The following is a 25,843-nucleotide window of genomic DNA, read 5'->3' as shown; positions in this document are numbered from 1 at the left end:
ACTCACTTCTCTCTCTCATTCTCATATTTTCACTCTCCTAAATTCAACAAAGCTACGATTTGTGGATTGATATTGGAAGGTTAATTTGAGAGGATTAAGAGGAAGAACACTTTAATCAAGAGGTATGTTTTCTCTTTCTAGATTTTTATTGATTTATGTGATGATTAAGCCTATTCTATGTCGTTAATGACTTAATGTCTAATATGTTGGTTGATATGTTTTTGATGGTAGAATAGTGTTAATTAAGGAGTAATTAAGTTCTTTGGTATTGTGATTAGTGTGTTTAATGTTGATTTTTTTGAAATTAGACACTTAATGGGTTAAATCTTTGTATTTCATGCATATTAAGGTGATTTATATATTTATGATGGCATAATAGGTGCAATCAAGCTTTAATTAAGATTTTTAATACTGTAATTAGTGATTTTAATGATGATTTAATTAAAATTTGACCAATATTTGAGTCAATTCAATGTTGCAAAATGGCCGGCGTGTGTCTTGATGTTGCAAAATGGCCGAAGGTTCCGACGAAGATCCATAAATCCTTTCAAGACAAGTTACAACAAGCAAGGGAAGATACAATGAAAAAGAAAGCAATATCTAAGGAAGAATACTATAGGGCTATGCAGGAGCTGGTTTATGACGAATATGAGGGTTGCGATGATGAAATCGACCCGGATCTCAGAGCTGGTATTTGTGCATCACTAGGGCATTAGTACATGTATGAGGAAGCAATGAGACATCGACAACCTAACTCAATGAGAATATAGCGATGGCAGTGGGCTTGTGCCACAAGGAATCCAGAGGTCGACTAGCATGAGATAACCAACTGCCCCTCCTTAGTTAAGCCAAATTGGTAGCATGAGGTATGTTGGAATTCATAGATTTATGAGAGGACTTGGCAGGTAGTTAACACTAGATATTATTGATATTGATTCGCAAGCCTATGCTGCACAAATAGCGAAGTAGACATGAATTGATGATGTATATACAAAAGAAAATAAATGGGATATTAGGAAGGCAATCGTAAAATGATTTAACTTCCACGGGATTCCAACAAACACAACCCAAAGTCCATATTATTATAACATATTCTCCTTTATTCAGTAGTCTAGCACGGGGATTCAACCTTCGATACCTAAGGAGATCCATGACGTATATTTAGATAGGGAGGTGGTAGAACTAAAGGATTAGATCAAATCTTTCAAGAGACAATGCGATGAATATGGGGTGACACTATTGTGTGGCAGTTGGAAAGGGTTAACAAAAATGAGTATAATCAATTTTCTTATTTATTGAAATAGATGGGTGGTTTTTCACAGGTTAGTTAATGCTTTTGACAATATTCAAGATACAAACTATATTGAAATGGACACTGTAGTAAAGGAGATGGGATCATAGTACATTATCCAAATAATCACCAATGGAAAAAAGAAAAAATTGTTTTGGACTCCATATGTAGTTTATTGCATGGATTGAATGTTGAAGGATATTAGTGAGCTACCATCAGCCAACAAGTTTGTAGCTTGAGCACAATCAATCATAAAGCTTATATATAGTCATCATTGGGTCTAATTTTTAATGCGGAAGTATATAAATAGTAAGATACTCATACATGAGTCACTCGGTTTACTACAAATTTCATTATCTTAAGTTAATAAAACAAAAGAGGTAGGGTCTCAAGGCAATGGTCACCATATAGGAATGGTACGATTCTATGGATTTAAGATTGAGCGATGGAAAAAAAATGAAAAAGACTATTCTTTCTTCTAGATTTTGGGATACCATGAAAGAAATCATAATAGGAATGAAACCACTTTATGTTTTCCTCCGTAAAGTCAATATGGACAAGCGTCCCCAAATGTCTTATTTTAGACATGCTATTGACCAAGGTTCGCCGTACCGTACCGTACCGGCGTTTCGACCCGGGCTCGGTACCGGTACGGTATACCGCTCGGTACACCCAGGTGTACCGAGCGGTACACTCAGGTGTATCGAGCACTGTAGCAGTGCTACACTGCTACAGTGCTCGGTACGGGCGGACCGGTACAGGGCGGTCCGCGTACCGCTAGCCTGTCGGACCGGTACGTACCGCCCGTACCGGGCGGTACAGTCCGGTACGACAAACCTTGCTATTGACAACAAGAGAGGAGGTCAAGAAACCATGCAAAGATTGATTTATGGCCTGGCCATACTTACATATCAATGATCGTAGGACTGAAGTTTATATGGATTAAGATATTCATAATGCAGGTAAATTCATATTCAGTGTAATGCTGATGACCAAGGTTTTCATCCGATGCAAAATTCGATGCACGCACGGAAGACCCGCCTCTGCGGTATCATGGCCTTCACTCCTTGAATCCATAGCCCTTCTTGTCGTCATTTTGTTCACCGAAGTGGAGCTCCCAGTAGCTCCCGATCATACCTACGTATGATATAGTCCCTCACAGGACTATGTCGTGTGTATCGCATTGCCACAAACTATTCTATCATGATCCGCTGCACCATGTCGCCTCCTGGTGACATCTCCATTGTATTCTGATCCTTGTGGGATGAACTCGAATTGTGATCCCTCCATGTGTGGCCTCGGCCAATACATCGCAGGGTCTCTTCCACCTTCGATTTTGTTCGCTCCATTAGCAATCGACCTTCATCCACCTGCTCTTGGGTCACACCTAGATGAAGCACTGCTCTAGGACAGTCCGTCGCCTAGTAGCTCTCGAAGTCCACCGACTTCGCTGAAAATGGTGCACCATTGTTTGGATCCTGGGCCTCTACCCCTACCAGCACAATCTCCGCTGGCATCGTTTCCTTCATGGCAACTTGAATGGCAACACTATAACATATTCTTCAAGAGTACCCGCCTCCGCGTCCTCTTGCCTCGTGCCAAGGCCTTCTGAACCCAACTTCGCCTCCGCAAGTTGAGTCGCCTTAGTTCCTCCATCAAATGCTTCTCCAAGATAAGGTGCATGTGCCCAGAAGCTCCCTTCGTCTTTGGCACCATGCAAGATGAGTCTGCTCCATCAGAATGAAGGACTTATGGAACAACATGATCCTACTCTTGCCTCTGTAAGAGTTCATGTTCTTGACCTTTGTCCAAGGAAAGCTCTGTGCCTCTGCTCCATGTTCCGTCTTCTATGCTGGCTCCCTTCATGCGGCTTGGGTACTTCGCCAAGTTACACCCAAGTTGCTCCGCTTTGCCTCAGGATTCGCCTCAGACACGTGTGATCCAAGATGATCAAACTACGACTATCGCAATATTAATGCACTAATGACATACAATGTATCAGTGATTTAAAAAGCGTTAGGTGCGAAAAGGCGCTAAGGTCCAAAAACGCTCGAGGCGCTAGGCGCTCGCCCGAGCAAAGCAAGGCGTTAAAGTAAAAAAATATATAATATAATTAATAAATATAATTATTTAAAATTTTAAATAAAAATATGCTATTAAATTAAGAAAATCTAAGATAAAAAATCATTATGTCAAATTAATCTAATAAATACAAATATTATTATTAGTATACTGTTAACTGTATACAGAAGGAGAAGAAGGAAGAGGAGTGTAAGGGGGTGCTAACTGAGAAAAGAGGAAGCGACAGCGGGAGCGGCGAGCGGCAACAACGACAGCAGTAGCGAGCAGTGACAGCTGCAGCGGCAACAAGCAGCGGTAGCGGCGAGCAGCGGGAGCGGGAGTAGGAGCGGCGAGCAGTGGGAGCGGTAGCGAGCAACGACAGCGGGAGCGGAAGCGGCAGCGGCAACGAGCAAGGTTAGGGTTGGGCAGCGACAGCTGATATCGGTGCTTTAGTTGGTTCAATCCTGATATCGGTGCTTTAGTTGGTTCGATTGAACCAACTAAAGCACCGGAGACCGAACCAGACCTAAAACGCTGGTTCAATAGCCTGGTTTAACCTAGGTGCTCGCCCGAAGTGCCCAGCGCCTTGTCACGGACTTAGCTGGTTTTGCCTAAGTCGTGCGGCACCCTTGCGCGTCCGTCCGCAAAGGTCAGCCTCCCCGAAGCCTCCCATTGTCCCTTAGGACCAACAAAAGAGAGAACGGGTTAGAGAAAACGCCTCAATCGGGATCCACAAGCAAACATGTCCGAAAAACACTTCATAGACAATGCAAATTACAAACAGACTTTACAAGCTCTGAACAGTGGCACAACAAAGGGTAAAATGGTCCATTATAGACCGAGAATCTCTTGCACGTGTTCACATGACACAACCTTTATTTACAAGCCTAAAGAGGCCACCAACCTAACTCAAATGGGACTCTGAAGCCTTCGGCCGCCCCTCTATATGTTGTACAAGGCATGAACATGCCAAAAGACACGGACACACATAAGCATTACGTCCAACATCTTGTTTAGAAGTTTGTCCGTGACATTCTCCCCCACTTATCCCTTCGACGTCCTCGTCGAAGCCTTTGTGAACACTGCAACTCTTCGCCTTTGCTAAGTCTTCAATCTTCTGCTCCAGCTGCAATGCGCCTCCTGGCTCCCAGCTGCTCTCTGCCGCTGTTTTTGAGTAGTCGAACCTTTGATCCGTTATGCTGCTTCAACTCGCCAATGACTCTGACTCTGGTGTGGGGTTGGCTGAGTTGTGTTGATACTCGTTGATTCCTGCGGATCCACCAAATGAAGGAAAAGACCATCCTTACTGCGCCTGTCTCTCAAAATTTCCACATGCTGCTTGAACTGGGTGGATGCTTGTTGGAGCTTTAACGAGCATCGCCTCGCAAACTTCTGAAGTTTTGGGTCCTTCCTCCACAAAATCTGCTCATTGACTCTTCTTTCAGTTAGTTGTCACATCCAAGTAGGTTCGCATCACTTCCGCTTTCGATTGGCATTTCGTTGGGAAATGAGGCGGATAATCTACTCTCAGTAGCACTGATCACCGTTGGTGAGGATTTGACAACTATTGTCTTCCATTATCTTCGAAGGGTCTTTGAACTTGTGCAGCGCTCCTCTGCTGGATAGATAAGAGAATTGGGGTACTCGGTTTCGCCCATTCTCTTAAGGATTGAGAAGGCAAAGGTTACTTGACTTCGCTCGCCTCCTCGAGGTTGTACTTCATGCATCGAGCTGGTTACTAGCTTTCGCCTGCTCTTTGCTCACACTTCTGAAGCACTTGAAGTGTTTGCACTCCTTGCGTTGAGTTAGCTACTGTGATTCACCTTCTCAATGCCATCGAACTTCTGGAATGCGGGAAGTTTTCACCCCAACTTGGAGTAATTCTCTGATAGATGAGGTCGCCTCTGGGATTGTACCGTCTTCTCCATCAACCCTGCCGCCTACTTCACTGAGTAGCAAAGGTACAGCACCGCGTACTGCTTGCTTCGTTCCTTGGTCGTGCACTCTTGCATGACCCGAAGTCCTTCACTTACGGCTATCTTGATGAGAAACTTGTTGACACCGGTCTTACGAAGTTTCTTGGCCTCTGCCCTTCAGCCTTGTCTCGGTACTTGGAGATTGCCTCTGTATGCTCCACCTCCTCGGCCCCTTTCACGACCAAGCGCTCTCCCTCAATGAGAGCAAGGGATCAATGACTTTCACGGAAGTCCCGCCTCTGCGGTACCATGGCGCTGCCATGCCCATGGCCCTACTATCCGTCGCCTCGCCTCTGCATCCCTTTTCTCCACGATCAGTAGATATGTCTCCGTGGCACTCCTCTGAGTCCACCTTCATTCTAACTGATACTTGATTTTGGGTAGCTAAGTCCCTCTGGACTCATCGTCGCTTCCTCGCCCCTTTCGACCCCCTGCTTCAACACCTCTATGTTCTCCAAGCAGCTCCCTCTGGTCGATGGAAAGACAGACTGCAACTCCCATGTATGGCCTCTGCCATCACATTATAAGGTTTGCACCGATTCTGCTCTCCCTAGCTTCCTTGGTAGCAACGTTCGCTTACTCGACCTTGTCCTCTGATTTGTCGGGCTCCCTTAAACGAATATGAGCTCTGGAGCAGTCCAACTCTCCAGCTGCTTCGATCATACCTCTGCATGATCAAGTCCCTCCCTTGGGACTCGTTGGTACTTGCATTCGAACTTCTCCCTTGGTGGAACACAGCCCCCATATGCTGATGACCAAGGCTTTCATTCGATGCAAAATTCGATGCACGCCCAGAAGACCCGCCTCTGCGGTACCATAGCCTTCACTCCTTGAATCCATAGCCCTTCTTGCCGTCGTGTTGTTCACCGAAGTGGAGCTTCCAGTAACTCCCGATCATACCTCCATATGATCTTATCCCTCACGGGACTGTCATGTGTATCACATTGCCACGAACTGTTCCACTACGATCCGCTGCACCATGTCGCCTCCTGGTGACATCTCCATTGCATTTTGATCCTTGTGGAATAAACTCGAATTGTGAACCCTCCATGTGTGGCCTCTGCCAATACATCGCAGGGTCTCTTCCACCTTCGATTTTGTTCGCTCATTTGGCAATCGACCTTCATCCACCCACTCCTGGGTCACACCTAGATGAAGCACCGCTCTAGGACAGTCCGTCGCCTAGTAGCTCCCGAAGTCCACCGACTTCACTGTAATTTGTGCACCGTTGTCTGGATCCTGGGCCTCTGCCCCTACCAGCACAATCTCCGCTGCGCACCGCTTCCTTCATGGCAACTTGAATGGCAACACTGTGGCATATTCTTCAAGAGTACCCGCCTCTGCGTCCTCTTGCCCCGTGCTAAGACCTTCTATACCCAACTTCGCCTCCGCAAATTGAGTCGCCTTAGTTCCTCCTTCAAATGCTTCTCCGAGATAAGGTGCATGTGCCCCGAAGCTCCCTTCGCCTTTGGCACCATGCAAGATGAGTCTGCTCCGTCATAATGAAGGACCCATGGAACAACATGATCCTACTCTTGCCTCTGCAAGAGTTCATGTCCTTGACTTCTGTCTAAGGAAAGCACTGTGCCTCTGCTCCATGTTCCAACTTCTATGCTGGCTCCCTTCATGCGGCTTGGGTATTTCTCCAAGTTACACCCAAGTTGCTCCGCTCCTCGTTTTTGCATTGAGTCGATGGTGGCCCTCGCGCCCACCATTCCACGGGTCAGCCCTCCCTTGAGTTTGATCTCCACATCGACTCCAAGTGTGCTTTCATTTAAGTCGCTTTAGGTCGCTCCCCCACTTGATCTCGCAATGCATCCACCAATGCATTCTCTCGACGAGATCATGCGACAACTCTTCGCCGCTTGCTCAGTCCATCGAGCTTCGTGGAGTTGTTGTTTGTTGAGGTACTCCTCCTCAACATGTGAGGTCCGTCTCACATGATTCTCCCTCTGGAGAGCCGGGACTTATCCCTCCTGGATAACTACCCCGTTAGAGCAACATCTCTCTTCGTTTCGGAGACCACCATCCCTTTGGACTACTCCGATCTGCTGAACAAACTGTGCATTGTTCTGCCTCCTGCAAACGCACTTGCTAGATTGCGCCTCCACGTCAATATAGCCACCGCTGCACCCCTCAAGGCCTAGCAACATGCTGAACTCGTTGCACACTTCAACCTCCTCCGGACGTATCCTTCGCATGCCGAAGAGAAAGTTTAATGCTCCATGGCGCCGAGTCTCAGCCGCCTTGGGATGGCCACGAACATTCCATCGTCCGCATACAAGCCCATGCATGAGTACCGAATTCTTCGAGTTAGCAATTCCCCTCACCTCTGTGAGCTTTGCACAACTCTTTCGGTCGCTGAGCAACTCATTCCACCTTGCATGGTCTCATCCTTTGCCAAGCGCCTCGCTTGCCTTGAGCACCATCAAGTATAGTTGTCAACGTTGAGCCGTAGCTCAAACTCAGCCATCCCAACCTTTGTGCGCTCCAAATTCTTCCAAGCTTGCCTGTTCTCGTGGTGCCTCTTGCGCGAAGGGTTGGCCATTCCTCTGAATGCCAATCTCAGATGCCCACTCCTCTGAGCGACTCCTTTTCCCTACATCTCCATGCCTGTTTTCCCCCAAACGGTCGCGCGTGTGCTGACTGCCCTCAACTCAGCCCCGCTAGGTCCCCCACGTTTGCATGCTAAGTGTTTCTATAAGTGTTTGTCCCGCTCTGATACCATGTGTCACGGACTTAGCTGGTTTTGCCTAAGTCGTGCGGCACCCTTGTGCGTCCGTCCGCAAAGGTCAGCCTCCCCGAAGCCTCCTATTGTCCCTTAGGACTAACAAAAGAGAGAACGGGTTAGAGAAAACGCCTCAATCGGGATCCACAAGCAAACATGTCCGAAAAACACTTCATAGACAATGCAAATTACAAACAGACTTTACAAGCTCTGAATAGTGGCACAACAAAGGGTAAAATGGTCCATTACAGACCGAGAATCTCTCGCACGTGTCCACATGACACAACCTTTATTTACAAGCCTAAAGAGGCCACCAACCTAACTCAAATGAGACTCTGAAGCCTTCGGCCGCCCCTCTATATGCTGTACAAGGCATGAACATACCAAAAGACACGGACACACATAAGCATTACGTCCAACAACTTGTTTAGAAGTTTGTCCGTGACAGCCTGGGCTCGGGCGAGCGCCCAGGCGGTGCCTCTTTGAAGCGCACCACCTGGAAGTGAAGCTAGGTGCTCGGGCCTCGCCTCGCCCGAGTGCCTAGGCGAGCGTCCGAGCGCCTTTTTAAATCACTGCAATGTATTAGTATATTATGTCATTGGATCAATTTTATCATTGGGTCTGACAAAAATATCAAATTGATATACATATACATAGGATCAAAGACCCCGATCTACCACCCGTGGAGTCCCATTGTTTTTTTTTGTGGTAGAACCAAGTATATCCGTCGCTTGAGTACTTGATTCATTTGAACCTTAAAGTTTAGGTTGTTAAAAAAAATTCTATAATTCAAATTATTTCTTTGTAGATAATTCAATATTAATGGAAGGACGGTCCAGAACATACCACAAAGCCTCTCATTAAAGTTTGAAAAAGATATGTGTCACTATTCTATCCTAATTTAGATTATTTTTGCTAAAATTATACTAAATTTATATTTATTTTTAACTTTGAAACCCTAATCTAACTTTTCTTTATTTTTAGGTATTTTTGGAGTCATTTTTTGTTATTTTTTGGCATGCCATTGGTATGACATAGCATATCGACATATGGTATGTTGGTACGCCTCGGTATGCACTGTATCGACACATGGTCGGTACACCGGTATGGACCGGTATGATGAACCTTTACAACTACCTTTGTTGGATGATGTCTGGAAACTGATGTGACAGTTTGTCCATTTGGATGGGTTAGCATGAGGATGCTAAAAGAACAGGAATATTAGCTGTGTTCATATCCTCCTAGTCCGATAAAGAATATGAGTGGGTAATTGCTTGATGCTTATGAATTTTTGTTGATGTTAATTGCTTGTGATATACCAGATATGTCTTCTAGTTTTACTTATGAGTTCTTTCTAGTGCATCTGTGGGTTTATATTGTTTGTCAATTCCTTTTTATGCGCCATTACCTTCTAATGTGACATTTCTGCAGTCAGATGGTTCAATTTTCTAAGGATCAGATACTTGAAGTAAAGAAGATTTCAAATAGCCACCTTCGTCTTCTGGGATTCAAGCCTTTGGATTGTTTAAAAGATTATCATAATTTGAGGCCATCGACATTTATATTTCCAACTGATGAGGTGAGACTAAACATCTTTTTCATATCAAGGCTTAGATTAAATGTTCACTTGCACCATCATAAATGGACCAGATATTATGGTTTGTCTCTTTCCACATCTGGTACCTTCCTTTTATTATATGCAGTCATCTGGAGCTGCATATCCTTAATGGGGCTTCTTAGGTATAAGTGTGCAGCTTGAGACCACTTGTGTCCGTGGTGGAAGTTTAGAGGAACAAGTGATTGTATATAATTTAAATGATTGTCTGATACTTGTACGTAAAATGTTAGCTCCTTATTTTTTTGTATCAACTATCAAGAAAGAAAATCTCATAAATTCCAGTCTGATGCACACTATTTTATGAGCTTGTACATAGTTTACAATAAACCATTGTTGTATCTAATGCAGGAGGTCATTGGAAGCACTCGCATTTTTATTGCTTTATATCGATCAATGCTACGCCTTAAGCGGTTAGTAGATTATAGTTAAAGTTTTTGATTCTTGGATGAAGGAATCAGAATTGTTATTGTTGTATCATAATCATGAACTTTTACATTTCTCTTGATTTCATGAATTGCTTACCTTTATTTTCTGGCGCTAAGTGCATAAATTGTAGCCTTTCTGGTGCTAGAAATCTTATTTATCATGTTGATGAAATATTTTTCATAGATATGTTACTTTTGACATTCATGATTTTTTTTTCTTTTGTTCTATATTATTAATGAAGTTTATAACAGGTGCTAATGGTTTGCTGCATTTCCACATTTATTGTATTGAATCTTCCTGTTTGTTTCTTTTACCTGCCAATCTTCTGGTATATTAATATGTTGAAGTCCTTTTGGAGTCATTTAGTTAATACCATCAAATATGAAAGTGTAATAATTATAAGAAAAGTTATTCCAATTAAATGAGCAGAATCTCATAACTTTTATCAGGTCACATCCAAAGTATCGACTATATTATAAGAAGATTCTCATCTGAATTGTTAATTGCTAACAAATTTTTTGTCCGAGCCATCCAATGCCAATGAGGGCACGATTTAGTGGCTAGATCAAAGTTCTTCAGTTTATTTGCCCTGTAAAATGAAAGCATTCAATGGTTCAACCCAACCTTATCTTTGAAGGGCCACGGGATATGTGCACCAAGGATATTTGTTAAAAGAGCAATAGACAGAAGAAGACCCTTTTAACAAAACTCTCCCTCCTCCCCTAGTCTGCATTCAAAAAGGTATGTTGTCTCTCATGGCTGGTATCTACATCAACTAGATGTACAAAACACCTTCAACCATGGTGACTTTGAGGAGGTCTACATGAAGCAGTCAAAATTTTGCCCATTTTTCCTCTTTCTTTTCTGGGTTTGTTGGAATAAGAGCTTTTGTCATCTTTCCTTTTTCAACAGATATTTAATAGGAGGCAAACCACACCCTTCTATAGCTTAACAGATCTCTAAGAAATAAAAAATCAACAGATATTTAAAATGGTAACTAAGACAAATAAATGCTCGGCTTTAAAATCATTTATTTTGGACGACTTAGCTGATCTTGATCTTGATTCCTATTTAAACTTTGATCTCAACCTGGAGTTTGAGGGAATAGAAAAAAGTCTCGGAATTTTCAAACAAATGGTGTATGGGAAGTTTTTTTTTTCAATGCCACATCTTAATATGATGCTGTTCTTTGAGACAAATTGGTTGATTTTAAGGGGAAAAATATAACTGCATGTGAATACATTTAGTAATCTGAGAGGATAGTTGCTAGTTTTTTACTTGAGAGTCTACGATTTGTCTATACATCAGCTCATTGAAGCCAAACTCATTCAGTTTAGTTTGCAGGAGTACAAAGGTGATGCATGGTGCATTGTCAAAATATAGCCAACCAATATAAAAACGATGATATAAAGGGATAGGAAATTTTAACAAGACCAGCATACAAGTGGTTAATCAGATTATTATTGCCCTTAAATAATAATGAATGTAGCTGTGGGTGTAGCTAAATACCATCTTGTAGCTACCTCTAAGCAGGGTCTGCCGTGATTCTTCTGTGCGATAGTGTAGGTTTTAGCAAGGATTTTAATTTCGAATAATATTGTCCGTATCGGACGGTACGTATTGGTCCACCAGCAGATCAGTATGGGGATCGCCCTGCTACCGGGTGGTATCGTCGATTGGGGTTGCTTTCGCCTCGTTACCACCCTAAATCAGTTGGTGACGGTCGATTTCGACCATCGCCGCCTGCTATTGGGTGGTATTAGCCGAGGGAGAAGAAAGAAGAGGGAGAAGAAAAGGGAGAACCTGGAGATTCGACGTCGCTCTCCCTCGACGATCCCGATCTGTTGTCGCCCTCCCTCGTCAAACGCTGCAGATGAGATGTAGCCTCCTTGTCTAAGTCAACGAGGCCTTGGTGATATCGTAGGGAGAAGAAACGGAGCGTTGTCAAGGCAATGTTTCTTCTCCCCATGCGGGCAGAAGAAATGAGACTACGAGGCGGTGACGTTGCCTCGTCGCCCTTTTTTGCGTGGGGAGAAGGAAACCTCGGTTTCTTCCCCCCATGCGGGCAGAAAAAGGAGGCAACGTCGCCTTATTTTTTTAACTTATATATATATATATATTATATATATATATATATACCGAGTAGCACACATTGGTGTTCCGCTCGGTACTCTATACCGTCTCATACCGAGCTATGCTCGAAACTCTGGTACGGTACGAAATTACGATCCTTGGGTTTTAGATCCACATTTTTCAACAATACTCTTTTGTCTGAAATCATCTTTGATCCTTACCTTTTTGCTTAATTTATTTTGGGGTGTGGAGCACTGTATTTGTGGTCCTTGTTAGAGTCTAGTGGAATTAAATTGGTGGAACTTTGAGATGTTGAGAAAATTTGGTGCTAAGATGTATAGAATCAAAGAGGCATGAGTATTGATACTGTTGAGAACTTGCACTACTACTGCAATACCAAAAGTGGATCTTAAATGCCCTTATTTTAGTTTGAGATTTTTGTGCGATTTACCAAATTTTGAAATAAAAAAATTTTAATTTTGCAACATGCGCCTGTGTTGTAATGGCTTGACATGGTATTGATGGTCGACATGGTTCAAAATGAGGATTCTGTTGGCCACAATGCCCTATGCTGTACCAGCATAGTTTTTTCTTTGTACTGCCTAGCACTCTGCATGCAATCCTTTTCACGTCTACTGTTGCCAAAAAAGAATGAATAGAGATATTTGTGATGACATTAATTTTGAGTCCTATTTTGTCATTGATATGCTTAATTTTAGTCAATAAGTAGCTTGCCTCTTGCACATTATACAACAATTGGATATGAATCTAGCATTTGGTAAGATCCCACTCTGTTTTCAGGTTTGCGTTTGCTTTCTATGGAAAATCAAGCAATCCACGGCTAGTCGCGCTTGTCGCGCAGGTAATAATTTCCTATGCAACAGTATATTGCATAGAATTATTTTGGAGACATCTAGACATAGTTCTAATGATTTAAATTGATACATTAATTTGGTAAAAGATGAGTCCGATTTGTTTCTAACTATATCATGTTGAACCTGGATTTTCAAAAAGATGCTTGATGTCATTTTGTAGGAACAGCATCAAGATGCAACTGCTTGATGTCATTTTTACAGTGTAGATAACATTAAATGGTCCGATGTTGTAAGAGATCATTTGCCATGCTGAACTTTGGCATTCAAATCCATAGAAGTAATTATGCTGACAGTATGCGAATTTGTATTGATAGACAAGGAATATGGATTTTTTTTCTTTACTTAGTTAGCTGTCATGACGACTTGGACACTTTAACTCCTACAATCCAGGTTCTTTTAATTTTCTAAGAGATTATTTGCAATCTAAAGATATATGTTGATAGCTGTTGAGTATTTATCTGTTCCCTCAAAATTCAAAAATTTTATTGACCACTCCCTAACCGAAAGATGGCAAAAGCGGACAAAGATTTGCTGGATCTCCTGATCAATGTCTATTTATTTTGATAATCAAGCATATTCATATGATAGACAAGGAAAATGGTTATAAAAATAAATTTTAAATATTTATTTAAAATTATATGCAATTTTCTTCTTTAATTTGTATTTGTTTTTAATTTTTAATATAAAACTTTTTTTAGCTGGGTCTTATCCTGTCAATCTGATATGACTGATCCCAATCCCTTTTCCTAAACCCATGTGATCCTGTTCTAGAATGGAGATTTTACCATGTACTATAGAATTGGTATTTCACACCTATTCAATAGGTGGAAGGTATTCTAGAAGATATTACTGAGAATTAGGAGCAGTTACTAGAAAGATATAGCTAACTAGTACCTCTGAATTGGAAGGGAAGTTTTGTGAGACAACATAAATTGCCTTATATTTTCTGGACCTGAATGTTGATAATTTACATCACATTCTAAAAAGTCATGATAAAAAATTGTATTGAATGAGAATCAACTTATCGTGTGTCAGTCCTCTGCAGATGGTACACATCATGGTAACAATCTGTGTTTGGTATAGGGAAACCAGTATGTGTCAACTGGTTGCCGTGTGTTGTCCTGGTGAAATGTAAAACCCTACAATGAAGTGGCAGCAAATGAGTAGTACTAAATGGACCAGATAGAACTTAGAAGAGGGAAAGGAGTTGTACTAGGACAGAGACATTTGACTGTAAAGATGCAGCTGAAGAGTAGGCAAGCAATCAGCAGCTGAGGGAAAATGGAAGAAACTATTCTTGAACATTGGCAAAGGGTAGCAACAGCTGAAAAGAGGATCAGTTACAATGGTTGAGAAAATAAATATAGTCTAGAATGTCAAGCTTTGAGGGTGAAGGCATTAATTTAATCAAGCAGTCTAATTCCTGATTGATCAAGTTTCTAATGGTATCAAAATTGTCGATCCACTTTTGACCTGATTGAGCATGGTAAACTCCATGTGGCTGAGACTGGCTATTATATTGTCAGGCTGCTACTGTAGTCTACTTATATGGCATACCATAGCCTAAGTGCCAACATCCACGATTTTATCCATGCAGCAATGTGGGCTACCATTTGGAACTTCATAGAAGTTCATATGGGGCTTATAGAACTTCATAGAAGTTCATAGATTTGATGAGTAATATATGGTTAGTTTCTTTCATATGGGACTTCATAGAAGTTCATATTTGTTCTTCGTTGATGAAAATTTTCTAAGAAAAAGCTATTTAGATTGATGAAGTTGGATTTTAAACCTATGTACCTAAATTTCTTGTTGTAATAATATTTTTTTCTTTTTCAGACGGGTAACACTGAATAGTTGAGGTATAACCTCACAAAGTCTTCTAGGATGGAAGTTTTCCAAGAAAAGGCTAACTAGTCTTATAAGATGCGAGGTTTGTCTTATTGGTCCATGTTGGTGTACTGATTGGTTGTCGGTACAATATGTACCAGGGCATACCGATGTACTATATGTCGGTATGTCGGGATGTACCAACTGTATGAAAAAAATATCAAAAATAGCTCCAAAAATAAAAAAAAAGTTAGATTAGGGTTTTAAAGTTGAAAATAAATATAAATTTAGTATAATTTTAGCAAAATAATATAAAATTAGAAAAGAATAGTGATGCATATCTTTTTTGGACTTTGAGGAGTAGCTTTGTTGTACGTTCCAAATCATCCTTTCGTTAATATTGAATTATCTACAAAGAAACGATTTGAATTGTTAGATTTTTTTTAACAACTTAAACTTTAAGGTTCAAATGAATTAAGTAATTAATCGATGAATATACTTAGTTCTATCAACAAAAATAATGACGGGACTCTATGGGCGATGGATTTGGTTCCTCGATCATATGTATCTGTATATCAATTTGATATGTTTGTTGGACTCAATCTTGAAATTGATCCAACGACAAAGTATACTGATACACTGAATGCCACCGGTGCATCAATGTGGTCATGGTCGTAGACTGATTGTTGTGGATCACACGTGTCCGAGGCGGCTCCTAGGGTAAGTATGATTGTGGTATATATTGGTGCGGAGTATGAAGAATAATATAAGAACTTTTACTTTCGCTACTGTTCTACTGTTTCGAATCATAAGATTGATCACCATACTACTGCTTAGAAAAGTACGACCAACTATTATCGTATTATTGTTGGTCATAAGATTCTTCATAATACGATGGCCGTGAATATGATGAGTTTTTCTTTGTGTCTACGTCGTGTAGGCTCTATCGCATCTGCCTAAAATTATCCACTGTCTTTCCCTTCTGTGTATAAATTTGACCAGTACTTCGTTGAGTTCCATGATTTGAATCTTAGGTGGCATGTGTAAAATATTGTTTGGTCCATGCACCACCCTTAAATTATGTAGACGGGACCATCGACTCCTCAATGTCACCACCATCAATGGTGAGGCATTGTTGTCCACGTTGCAACCATGTCTTTGGACTGAGCGGTTTATTGAATGCGATTGAGGTGTTTCATCGTGCAACTCGATTCTTTCCAACGATGCGGCTAATGCTATTGCCTTCCCCTTTGCCTTTGACTTTGCTCGTTGGGCGGACGATTGTGATGGTTGGATGTTTCTAGGTCCTTAAGTAGTCTGACTCGATGTTTTCCAACTCCTTCCGCCACGTTTTGACCGAGGGGGATCTTCCTCTTACTAGGGATATGCTTCATCTTCTTATATTGCCTCGATAATAAAACATAAAGGACGTTGAGGATCTCCCGCCTTATCAAATATAAGATCCTCTTAGTTCTCCCTTGCTTCGACCCACTTTAACATCGGTTTTGAATCTTCGATGGGATCAATCTCTATTTCCTTTGGCTCCTTGTCCAACTCGGGACATCGCAACCTTAGTCGCATGTTATAGTGGATATATACTAGTTTCTCTAACTGTCTAGACTCTATACGATTGTCTATTGCGGACCGTCGTGTGAATCAATATAATTGTTGACCAATTACATTTACAACCACTAGATGTCATCATCTGCAAAAGTACACGAACGACAACCTTCCTTAAATTTGGAGCATCCCCTCCAAATTATAGCCACCACTAATTGTAAAAGGATATAGATATAACTTTATTAGCAGAACAAATAATTAATATCAAATATAGTTTATAATTAACATGTGTAATTTTTTTTCACCAGGATCTATATTATAATGACACGATACAACTACGTCGTCAAAGAATGAACAAATTGTTTCCCGAAATAATCGGCCCTCCATAATAGCATCGATAGTTTTTTATAAGAGTTGATATATAACATTTCTTAGTACCGACAATAAATTTATTGTGTTCCAAGACTATATCGAAATTGAATGGACAGATTTAGATAATACGTCGCGAGGCATAATTTTATTAGTAAGAATTTTTTAAATATTAAGAAATTATGAATTAAATTACACTGAATATGAATTTATCTGCATTATGGATATCTTGGTCCATATGAACTTCAGTCCTGCCATTGATGATTTGTAAGTATTACTTGGTCTTAAAATCATCTTTGAATACTTTCTTAACCTCCTCTCGCTGTAATTAGCATGTGTTTAAGATAAGGCATTTAGGGACACTTGTTCATATCGACTTTATGAAGGTCAACGCAAAGTGATTTCACTCTTGTTATGATTTCTTTTGTAGTATCCCAAAATTTAGAAGAAAGAATAGTCTTTTCTATCTTTTTTCCATCACTCGATCTCAAATACTTAGAATCAGACCATTCCTATGAGGTGACCATTGTCTTGAGGTCCTGCTTCTTTTGCTGGATTGTCTTCAAGATAATGAAATTTGTAGCAAACTGAGTGACTCCAAGTCTTAGTATCTCTCCATTTATATACTTTTTTTATTAAAGAGTGAACTCATTGATGATTATATATAAACTTTATAATCGACTATTCTCGAGCTACACACTTGCTGACTGATGGTAGCTCACAAATGCCTTTCAACACTAGATCCATGTAATAAGTTGCACATGGAGTCCAAAATAATGCTATTCTTTTTTCCATCAATTGTAAACTGACCTTCTTGAAATTGACTCCATTGTTGGTGACTATCTGGACCAAGATATGCAATTTCGTATCGTATCGGAGTTTCAACATTCGCTCGGTACGGTATGAAATTGTATACCAAGCGGTATATCGCTCGGTATATATATATATATATATATATATATATATATATATATATATATATATATATATATATATATATATATATTATAAAGGCGACGTCACATCGCCTCAGCGACGTCGCCTTTTCCTTCTCCTACGCAGGGCGACGTCGCCCTGTTTATATATATATATATATATATATATATATATTTATATATTTATATATTTATATATTTATATATATTTATAAAAATATTTATATATAAAATATTTTTATAAAAGGCGACGTCGCCTTTTCCTTCTCCCACGCGGGGTAACGTCGCCTTGTTTATATATATATATATATATATATATATATATATATATATATATATATATATATATATATATATATATATATATATATTCTTTATATATAAGGCGACGTCGTCGAAAAAGGCGATGCGACGTCACCTATTATAAAATATTTATATATTAATATATATATATTTTTTCGTTTCGCTTGGTAACGGGCGGTTCGTGTACCGGTAAGCTGATGGACCGATATGTACCGCCCGTACCGGGCGGTATTATTCGAAATTGCATACCTTGATCTGGACAATATGCTATAGTCCGATCTATACCACATTATGCATCTTAAATTATGTCGGAAGTATTAATTAACTTATGAAAAATCATATGTCTGTTGTAATAAACAAAAAAATTGATGATACTCAGTTTTGTTGGCCCTATCTAACTATCACACATCAGTATCATCCCATATTCGTCCCACTATCTCTTGAAGGATTTGATCCAATCCTTCTATTCTGCCAACTCCTCATCTAAATATACGTCATGGATCTCTTTCGGTGTTGGAGGTTGGATGCTTATGCCAAACTTTTGAATAGAGGAGATTATGCTATGATAATATAGACCTTGGGTTGTGTTTATTGGAATCCTCTAGAAGTTGAATCATTTTGCAATTGCTTTCTCAGTATCCTTTTTTCTTTTCTTTTGTACATGTATCGTCAATCTATGCTTGCTTTACTATTTGTGGAGGATATGCTTGCAGATCAATATCAATAATATCTAGTGTTAACCTTACGAAGGATTCCATCCTGCCTTGTGCTGCCAATTTGGCTTAACTAAGGGGCAGTTGGTTGCCTCATGCTAGTTGACCTCTGGATTCCTTGTGGCATAAGCCCACTGCCATCGCCACGCTACCATTGCGAGTCAGGTTGTCGATGCCTCATTGCTTCCTTGTACAACTTTCAAATGTGACTAAGAGTTTGCTATTAAAGGGAGTATAGACTAGACCCTTTTTCATAGGTGTCGAGCTGCAGGGCGCGGAAAAAGGTAAGAATGCCACTCGAATTAATATACAGTTAGGATCTAGTGCATCATTAAAACTATAAATACTCCATTTCAGAATTCATGGTAGCTCTAACTCGAGACGATAGAGAGAAAAGTCGATTGGTCCAGCGAAGGCTCGGAAAAAGGGATCTCGAGCAAGGGGTCATCACAGGCATTGCCAAAGATAGCAACTTGAAACGCAAGAGAGCGTAAGTGTAGTGAAAGCAAGATGAGGAGGAGAAGCAGTTTGCTATGAAATGATTTTCAGTTAAAGTAAATTGCTTAAAAAGAAATGCAAACCAGAATTTAGAGTGGTTCGGTCAATATGGCCTACATCCACTTTCGGATCCCTCCTCCGTTGAGGTCACCGGCGTCCACTAAAGGCATTCCTTCAATTGGTGAAGACCAATCACCATTTACAGCTCTTTTTTCTTTTGTCGGGATTAGGAGACAACCCTTACAAGTCCCACACCTCTCTTGAATGATCTCAAAAACTTAGAAAGAGAGGACTCTAGCACTTGTTTACGACACTTTTACACTCCAATAATTCAAGATTATAATCACATTTCGGTGCCTTTTCATTGCTGAAAAGGGTGGGGTATATATAGGCCCCAATGACTTTCAAAAATAGAGTAAAAAAGTGTCTCATCCCAGATTTCCAGGGTACTAGCGGTATCATCATCATTACTGGGCGGTACCACCGCCTAACAAAGCTCGGAGACCGAGCTCTGGCGGTACCACCGCTTGACAGGGGCGTTACCACCGCTGGCAGCAATAACTGCCGACGGTACCATCGCCCAGACCACCTGGGGTGCTGCTTTCCAAGCTGTGCCACCGCCGGCCAGGAATTTAGCATCCTAGTTAGGCCTTGACTCCGGCCTAAACTAGCCCAACTTCAAACCTAGTTGGCCCCTAACAGAGTTGATGGGATTACCTCCCAAATCAACTCGTTCTAACTACGATTAAAGCAAGCATGGTCTGGTACGTCGATTTTTCACTCGACGATCTTCCGGTGAACTTTTCGGCGAGTTTTTCGGTGAACTCCCGACCAACTCTCGGCTAGTCTTCCGACGTGCTTCCGGCGATCTTCCAACGAGCTTTCGGTGAGTCTTCCAACGTGCTTCCGATGATCTCACAATGAACTCTCGGCGAGCTCCCGGTATATCGTACGAGTTTTCGACTCCGGCCTATCATTTGCTTTACGCCTTACTATTATCGTAGTTAATCCTGCACACTTATCTCAACACATGGATTAGATCAAATAATTTACCAATTGATTTTATCATCAAAATTCGAGATTTAACAATCTCCCTCGTTTTGATGATGACAACCAATTGATGATGGAGTTAATCTTAACTCCCCCTATCTATATGCCATAATTGAGAAAAGATATTCTTGAATTCTACACCTTTGAATTCAAGCATCAAATTGATAATTTAGACTTATTATCATCATGTACATCATGATTTACCACGTATTCGTCGATAGAAATGATGTCAAGACATGACATCCATTTTCGAGTCAAAATCACAGAAATTTTTGGCATCAAGGTAAGCATAATATTGTACTAATCATTGGAAGAGATAACATGGAAATCAAAGCACAGAATTGTAATCATCAAAGTAAGTAACATTTTGAGTTTACAACATCAAGGTAAACAACATAGGATTACAACATCAAAGTAAGCAGAATAAAAGAAGGGTATTTTATCCATTTCTCCCCCTTTGTCATCAGCAAAAAGTCACAATTAATTTTTCAGGTGGTAGCCAGTCAAAATGTCTAAATAGGGTATTGAGTTGTTGATGAATCTGCTGTAGCTCAGTTAAAATTTGATCTTGGCGTTGTTTAAGTCGATCTTGCCGTTGTTCAAATCGATCCATCCGAGTCTCTATGTCGTCGATAGATGAGGGAGGTGCTTGCTCTACTGGAGGTGATTCCTCAAAGGGACCAGTTGGAGGAGATATATTACCCTTAAAAATTGGTGTTTCCGATTTTGGTTCGGGTTGGAGGGGATCAATTCTTCTAGGTAGTTTAGTCCATATACCATTTCTAAATGTACATCTCATCCGTCGAAGTAGATTTCTATTTATGATACTAAATCTGTCTAATTTTATAACTTCTTCGTCGGGTGGAATGGCAATATCATAGGCATGGAGTAGTCTTGTGATTAAGCCACCATATGGAACCATCATGTCCTTTTTTGATAGTTCTATCATGTTTTGTTGGATCAGGTAACCAAAACAATTGTTATGTCCCTTCATAATCCAATACATGGTACCTAGTTCCATTTGATTTACTTCATCATGATGATATTGCTTTAGGAGAATGATACTTATCAAGATGTGATGAAGTATTTTGGTGCTTAAAGATAGTAAATGTTCGTAGCTTTTTGGAAGAATCGTTAAGTTAGTGTATATATCTTTACCTCACCGCAACAGTAGTAGTGAACTTGCTTTACCTCAATAGTGTATACGTTATTTTGTTTTAGTGCAATCATAGATGTGTTTTTGTGTGGTTTTTCAATAATGCAAGCATTAAATTCAAATTTAACAATATATCCTCTATCACACAATTGACTAATGCTTAAGAGGTTATGCTTTAAGCCATCAATTAACAACACATCTTCAATAAAAAGGTTGGATTTGTTACCTATGGTTCTTTTGTCAATGATTTTATCCTTGTTGTTATCTCCGAAGGTGACATATCCTTCGTCTAGGCTAGTAAGCTTAGAGAATTAAGATGGATCTCCGGTTATATGCCTTGAGTATCCACTATCAAGGTACCATCTCTTGCTCCTAGCTTGTGATGGTACATTTTTCTACAAAAAAATGATGATTTTTAGGTACCCATTTGAACTTGGGTGCCTCAAAAATCGATCTACATATCTTATCATGTTGCATTGAGTCATTTGAGGTTCTTTTAGGAACCCAAATCAATCTACGTGGACTACATCTTTGAAGTGGATATTTATAGGTAATATGTCTGAGTTTGCAACAAAAGTTGCATTTGGTGTGAGATGAAACATGTAAGGTCGGGCTTTTAACAAAGGTGGTTAGATTTTGGTGAGAGCTACTCACAAATCCGATTCCACTTCTCCTATAAACGTGACCCTTATTAGCAAGGATCATGTTCAAAGACTTGCTACCAACCTCAAATTTTTCTAAGGTTTCTTTGAGTAGCAAGTTTTCCTTTTTAAGTATTTATAGTTTATTACAATTCGTACAAGGAGTTAAACTATTATTATGCTCAACCTTTAATTTATCGAAATCACTAACAAGAGAAGCATGCTCCTTTTTCAATAATTTATATTTTTTATTAATTGATTTGCATTCATCAAATAAATCATGAAAAACATTTAATAGTTCATCAACTGATAAATTTGCATCAAATGAACTTATTACCTTATCTCCAATGGCCATTAGTGTATAGTGAGCAACTTGCTCGGTGATGGTAGGCTCCTCTTCTTCGGATGCACTTGAGTCGTCCTATGTTGCTTTGAGAGCCTTCTTCTTTGGTTGCCTCTTCTTGGCTAGGGGACATTCGCTCTTGTAATGTCCTGACTTCTTGCATTCGTAGCATATTATTTGATCTTTCTTGGGTTCAAATTTATTTTTAGTATCATTTTTAAATTTATTTTTTTTTATGAATTTTTTAAATTTTCTTGTTAAGAGTGCCAAATCTTCATCAAGGTCCTTATCACTTGAGTTTTCTTTCAAGTGATCTTCTTGAGTTCTTAGTGTCAAGGTATGCAATACCGTACCGTACCGGTGTTTCGAGGTTGGCTTGGTACGGTACGGCACCGGTGTATCGAGCGGTACACCAGGACATATCGAGCGGTACACCCTGGTGTACCGAACAATTTTATATATTTTCTTCATTACTGTAGCATCGTAGTACTGTAGCACTACTACAGTGTAATACTGTAGCACTATAGTGGTACTGGGCGGTTCGCATACCGGTATGCCGTCGGATTGGTACGTACCACCTGTACCGGGCGGTACCATTCGGTACTGCATACCATGCTTAGTGCCATATCTTTCTTGTTCTTTGGAAGGGTATTCTCAAGCTCTTTATGAGCTTTTAAGTCATTTCATAGGTCATTAGTGACCCAATTAGTTCTTCGAGAGGAAAATTATTTAGATCTTTGGTCTCTTGAATGACCGTTACTTTAAGATCCCAACTCTTTGGAAGGGATCTTAAAATTTTATTAACAAGTTCAAAATCTGAGAAACTTTTACCAAGTCCTTTTAGACCATTGACGACATCTGTAAATCGGGTGTACATGTCTCCAATGGTCTCACTCGGTTTCATCCGAAACAACTCATAAGTGTGCACTAACAGATTAATTTTTGACTCCTTCACTCTACTAGTGCGTTTTTGAGTCACTTCGAGTGTGTGCCAAATATCAAAAGCCATTTCACATATCGACACTCAATTAAACTCGTTTTTATCTAATACACAAAACAAGGCATTCATAACCTTGATATTTAAAGTGAAAGCCTTTTTCTCCAACTCATTCCAATCGTTCATTGGAAGAGAAGACTTTTGAAAACTATTTTCGACAACGTTCCATAGTTTAAAATCCATTGAAATTTGGAAGATCTTTATTCTAGTCTTCCAATATGTGTAATCCGTCCCATTGAACATGGGCGGACGTGTAATTGAATGACCCTCTTGGTTGCCGGCAAATGTCATCTCTCTTGGGTTTTAAACCAAACGAGAGTGAACCATGCTCTGGTACCAATTGTTAGGATCAAGAGCGTCACTAAGAGGGGGGGGGGGGGGGGAGGAATTAGTGCAGCGGAAAATTCTTGGATTTCGTAAAAGATTTCGTACGTTCAATGGAAATCGATTCGGAAAGATAGCAACTTGAAACGAAGAGAGCGTAAGCGTAGTGAAAGCAAGATGAGGAGGAGAAGTAGTTTGCTATGAAATGATTTGTAGTTAAAGTAAATTGCTCAAAACGAAATGCAAACCAGAATTTAGAGTGGTTCGGTCAATGTGACCTACATCCACTTTCGGATCCCTCCTCCGTTGAGGTCACCGGCGTCCACTAAAGGCCTTCCTTCAATCGGTGAAGACCAATCACCTTTTACAGCTCTTTCTCCTTTTGTCGGGTTTAGGAGACAACCCTTACAAGTCCCACACCTCTCTTGAATGATCTCAAAAACTTAGAAAGGGTGTACTCTAGCACTTGTTTACAACACTTTTACACCTCAATAACTCAAGATTATAATCATACTTCGGTGTCTTTTCATGCTGAAAAGGGTGGGGTATATATAGGCCCCAATGGCTTTAAAAAATGGAGCCAAAAAGTGTCTCATCCCGGACTTCCGGGTACTGGCGGTACCATCGCCATTATTGGGCAGTACCACCGCTTGACACCTGACATTTGGCGGTACCACCGCTTGACACCTGACATTGGGCGGTACCACCGCTGACAGGGGCGGTATCACCGCTGGCAGCAATAACTACTGGTGATACCACTGCCCAGACCACCTAGGGTGCTGCTTTCTAAGCAATGCCACCGTTGGCTAGGAATTCAGCATCCTGGTTGGGCCTTGACTCCGGCCCAAACCAGCCCAACTCCGTGCCTAGTTGGCCCCTAACAGAGTTGATGGGATTACGTCCCAAATCAACTCGTTCTAACTACGATTAAGGCAAGCATGGTCCGTACGTCGATTTTTTCACTCGGTGATCTTTCGGCGAACTTTTCGGCGAGTCTTCCGGCGAGCTTCCGGCGAACTGCCGACCAACTCTCGGCTAGTCTTCCGGCGTGCTTCCGGCGATCTTCCGACAAGCTTTCAGCGAGTCTTCCAACATGCTTTCGATGATTCACGATGAACTCTCGGCGAGCTGCCGGTATATCGTCCGAGTTTTCGACTTTGGCCCATCATCTGCTTTACGCCTTACTGCTATCGTAGTTAATCCTGCATACTTATCTCAACACATGGATTAGATCAAATAATTTACCAATTGATTTTACCATCAAAATCCGAGATTCAATAATACGAATACCAGCTTTGAGATCCGGGTCGATTTCATCGTCATGACCCTTATATTCATCATAAATCGATTCTTGCATAGCCCTATAGTATTTTTTTCTCAACTCTTGCCTTTTTTTTCATTGTATCTTCCCTTTCCTATTGTAACTTGTCTTGAAAAGATTTATGAACCTCTTTCGGAACTTTCTTGCATTTTGCAACATCGAGATACCCATTGGCCAAATATATCTTTACCCGATATAGTCATAATAAATGCATTGCCAATGATGACGGTTCCCATCTATCTTTCGGGCATGATCCCAAGCGTCATCATGTGTCTATTCATTTGGTGTCATGTCCCTATCAAAATCAAATCAAATAGTCAAGCTACGATTAGCCCTAATTTAAAATAACAAGGTGCGATTATACGTAATGAACCCTATTTTGTCATTATAAATACATAGAATTAACTCAATATCGTTAAATTTATCATTAAATACACTAACTACAGTAGTAAAAAAACTTAATTAGCTTTATTTTACCACTATAGATATATCAAACACCCAAAGAAGTATTAAATATATAAATTTAATCCAATGTAGGTCAAATTACGATAAAATCATCATTAAATACATTAATCATACCATTAACATAGTTGATTACCCCCGAATTATTTCTCTTTCATCATTATAAATATATCAAACATTCTAATATGTATTAAGGATATTTAATTGACTCAATATGGCTTAAATTTTGATATCATCGTAATTAAATATACTTTTTATCACTATAAACATGTTAAACACTATACTAGGTATTA

At 40.3% G+C, this 25,843-nt stretch overlaps 1 protein-coding gene across 2 annotated transcripts in view; it reads left to right on the top strand.

Moving 5' to 3' along the window:
• Positions 1 to 25,843, top strand: part of LOC103981963 (ATP-dependent DNA helicase 2 subunit KU70) — a 43,492-nt gene that overhangs the window by 12,488 nt on the left and 5,161 nt on the right. For both annotated transcript variants that reach the window (XM_009398742.3, XM_018824477.2), the window contains 3 exons: positions 9,488 to 9,635; positions 10,023 to 10,084; positions 12,975 to 13,035. In XM_009398742.3, coding sequence (XP_009397017.2) covers positions 9,488 to 9,635; positions 10,023 to 10,084; positions 12,975 to 13,035 — 271 coding nt within the window. The remainder of the gene's footprint in view (positions 1 to 9,487; positions 9,636 to 10,022; positions 10,085 to 12,974; positions 13,036 to 25,843) is intronic.

This window comes from Musa acuminata, chromosome BXJ3-4 (assembly GCF_036884655.1).
Source record: "Musa acuminata AAA Group cultivar baxijiao chromosome BXJ3-4, Cavendish_Baxijiao_AAA, whole genome shotgun sequence".
Classification (NCBI taxonomy): Eukaryota; Viridiplantae; Streptophyta; class Magnoliopsida; order Zingiberales; family Musaceae; genus Musa; species Musa acuminata.
Note: the sequence above shows the minus strand (reverse complement) of the source record. Positions and strands in the feature narration are given on the sequence as shown.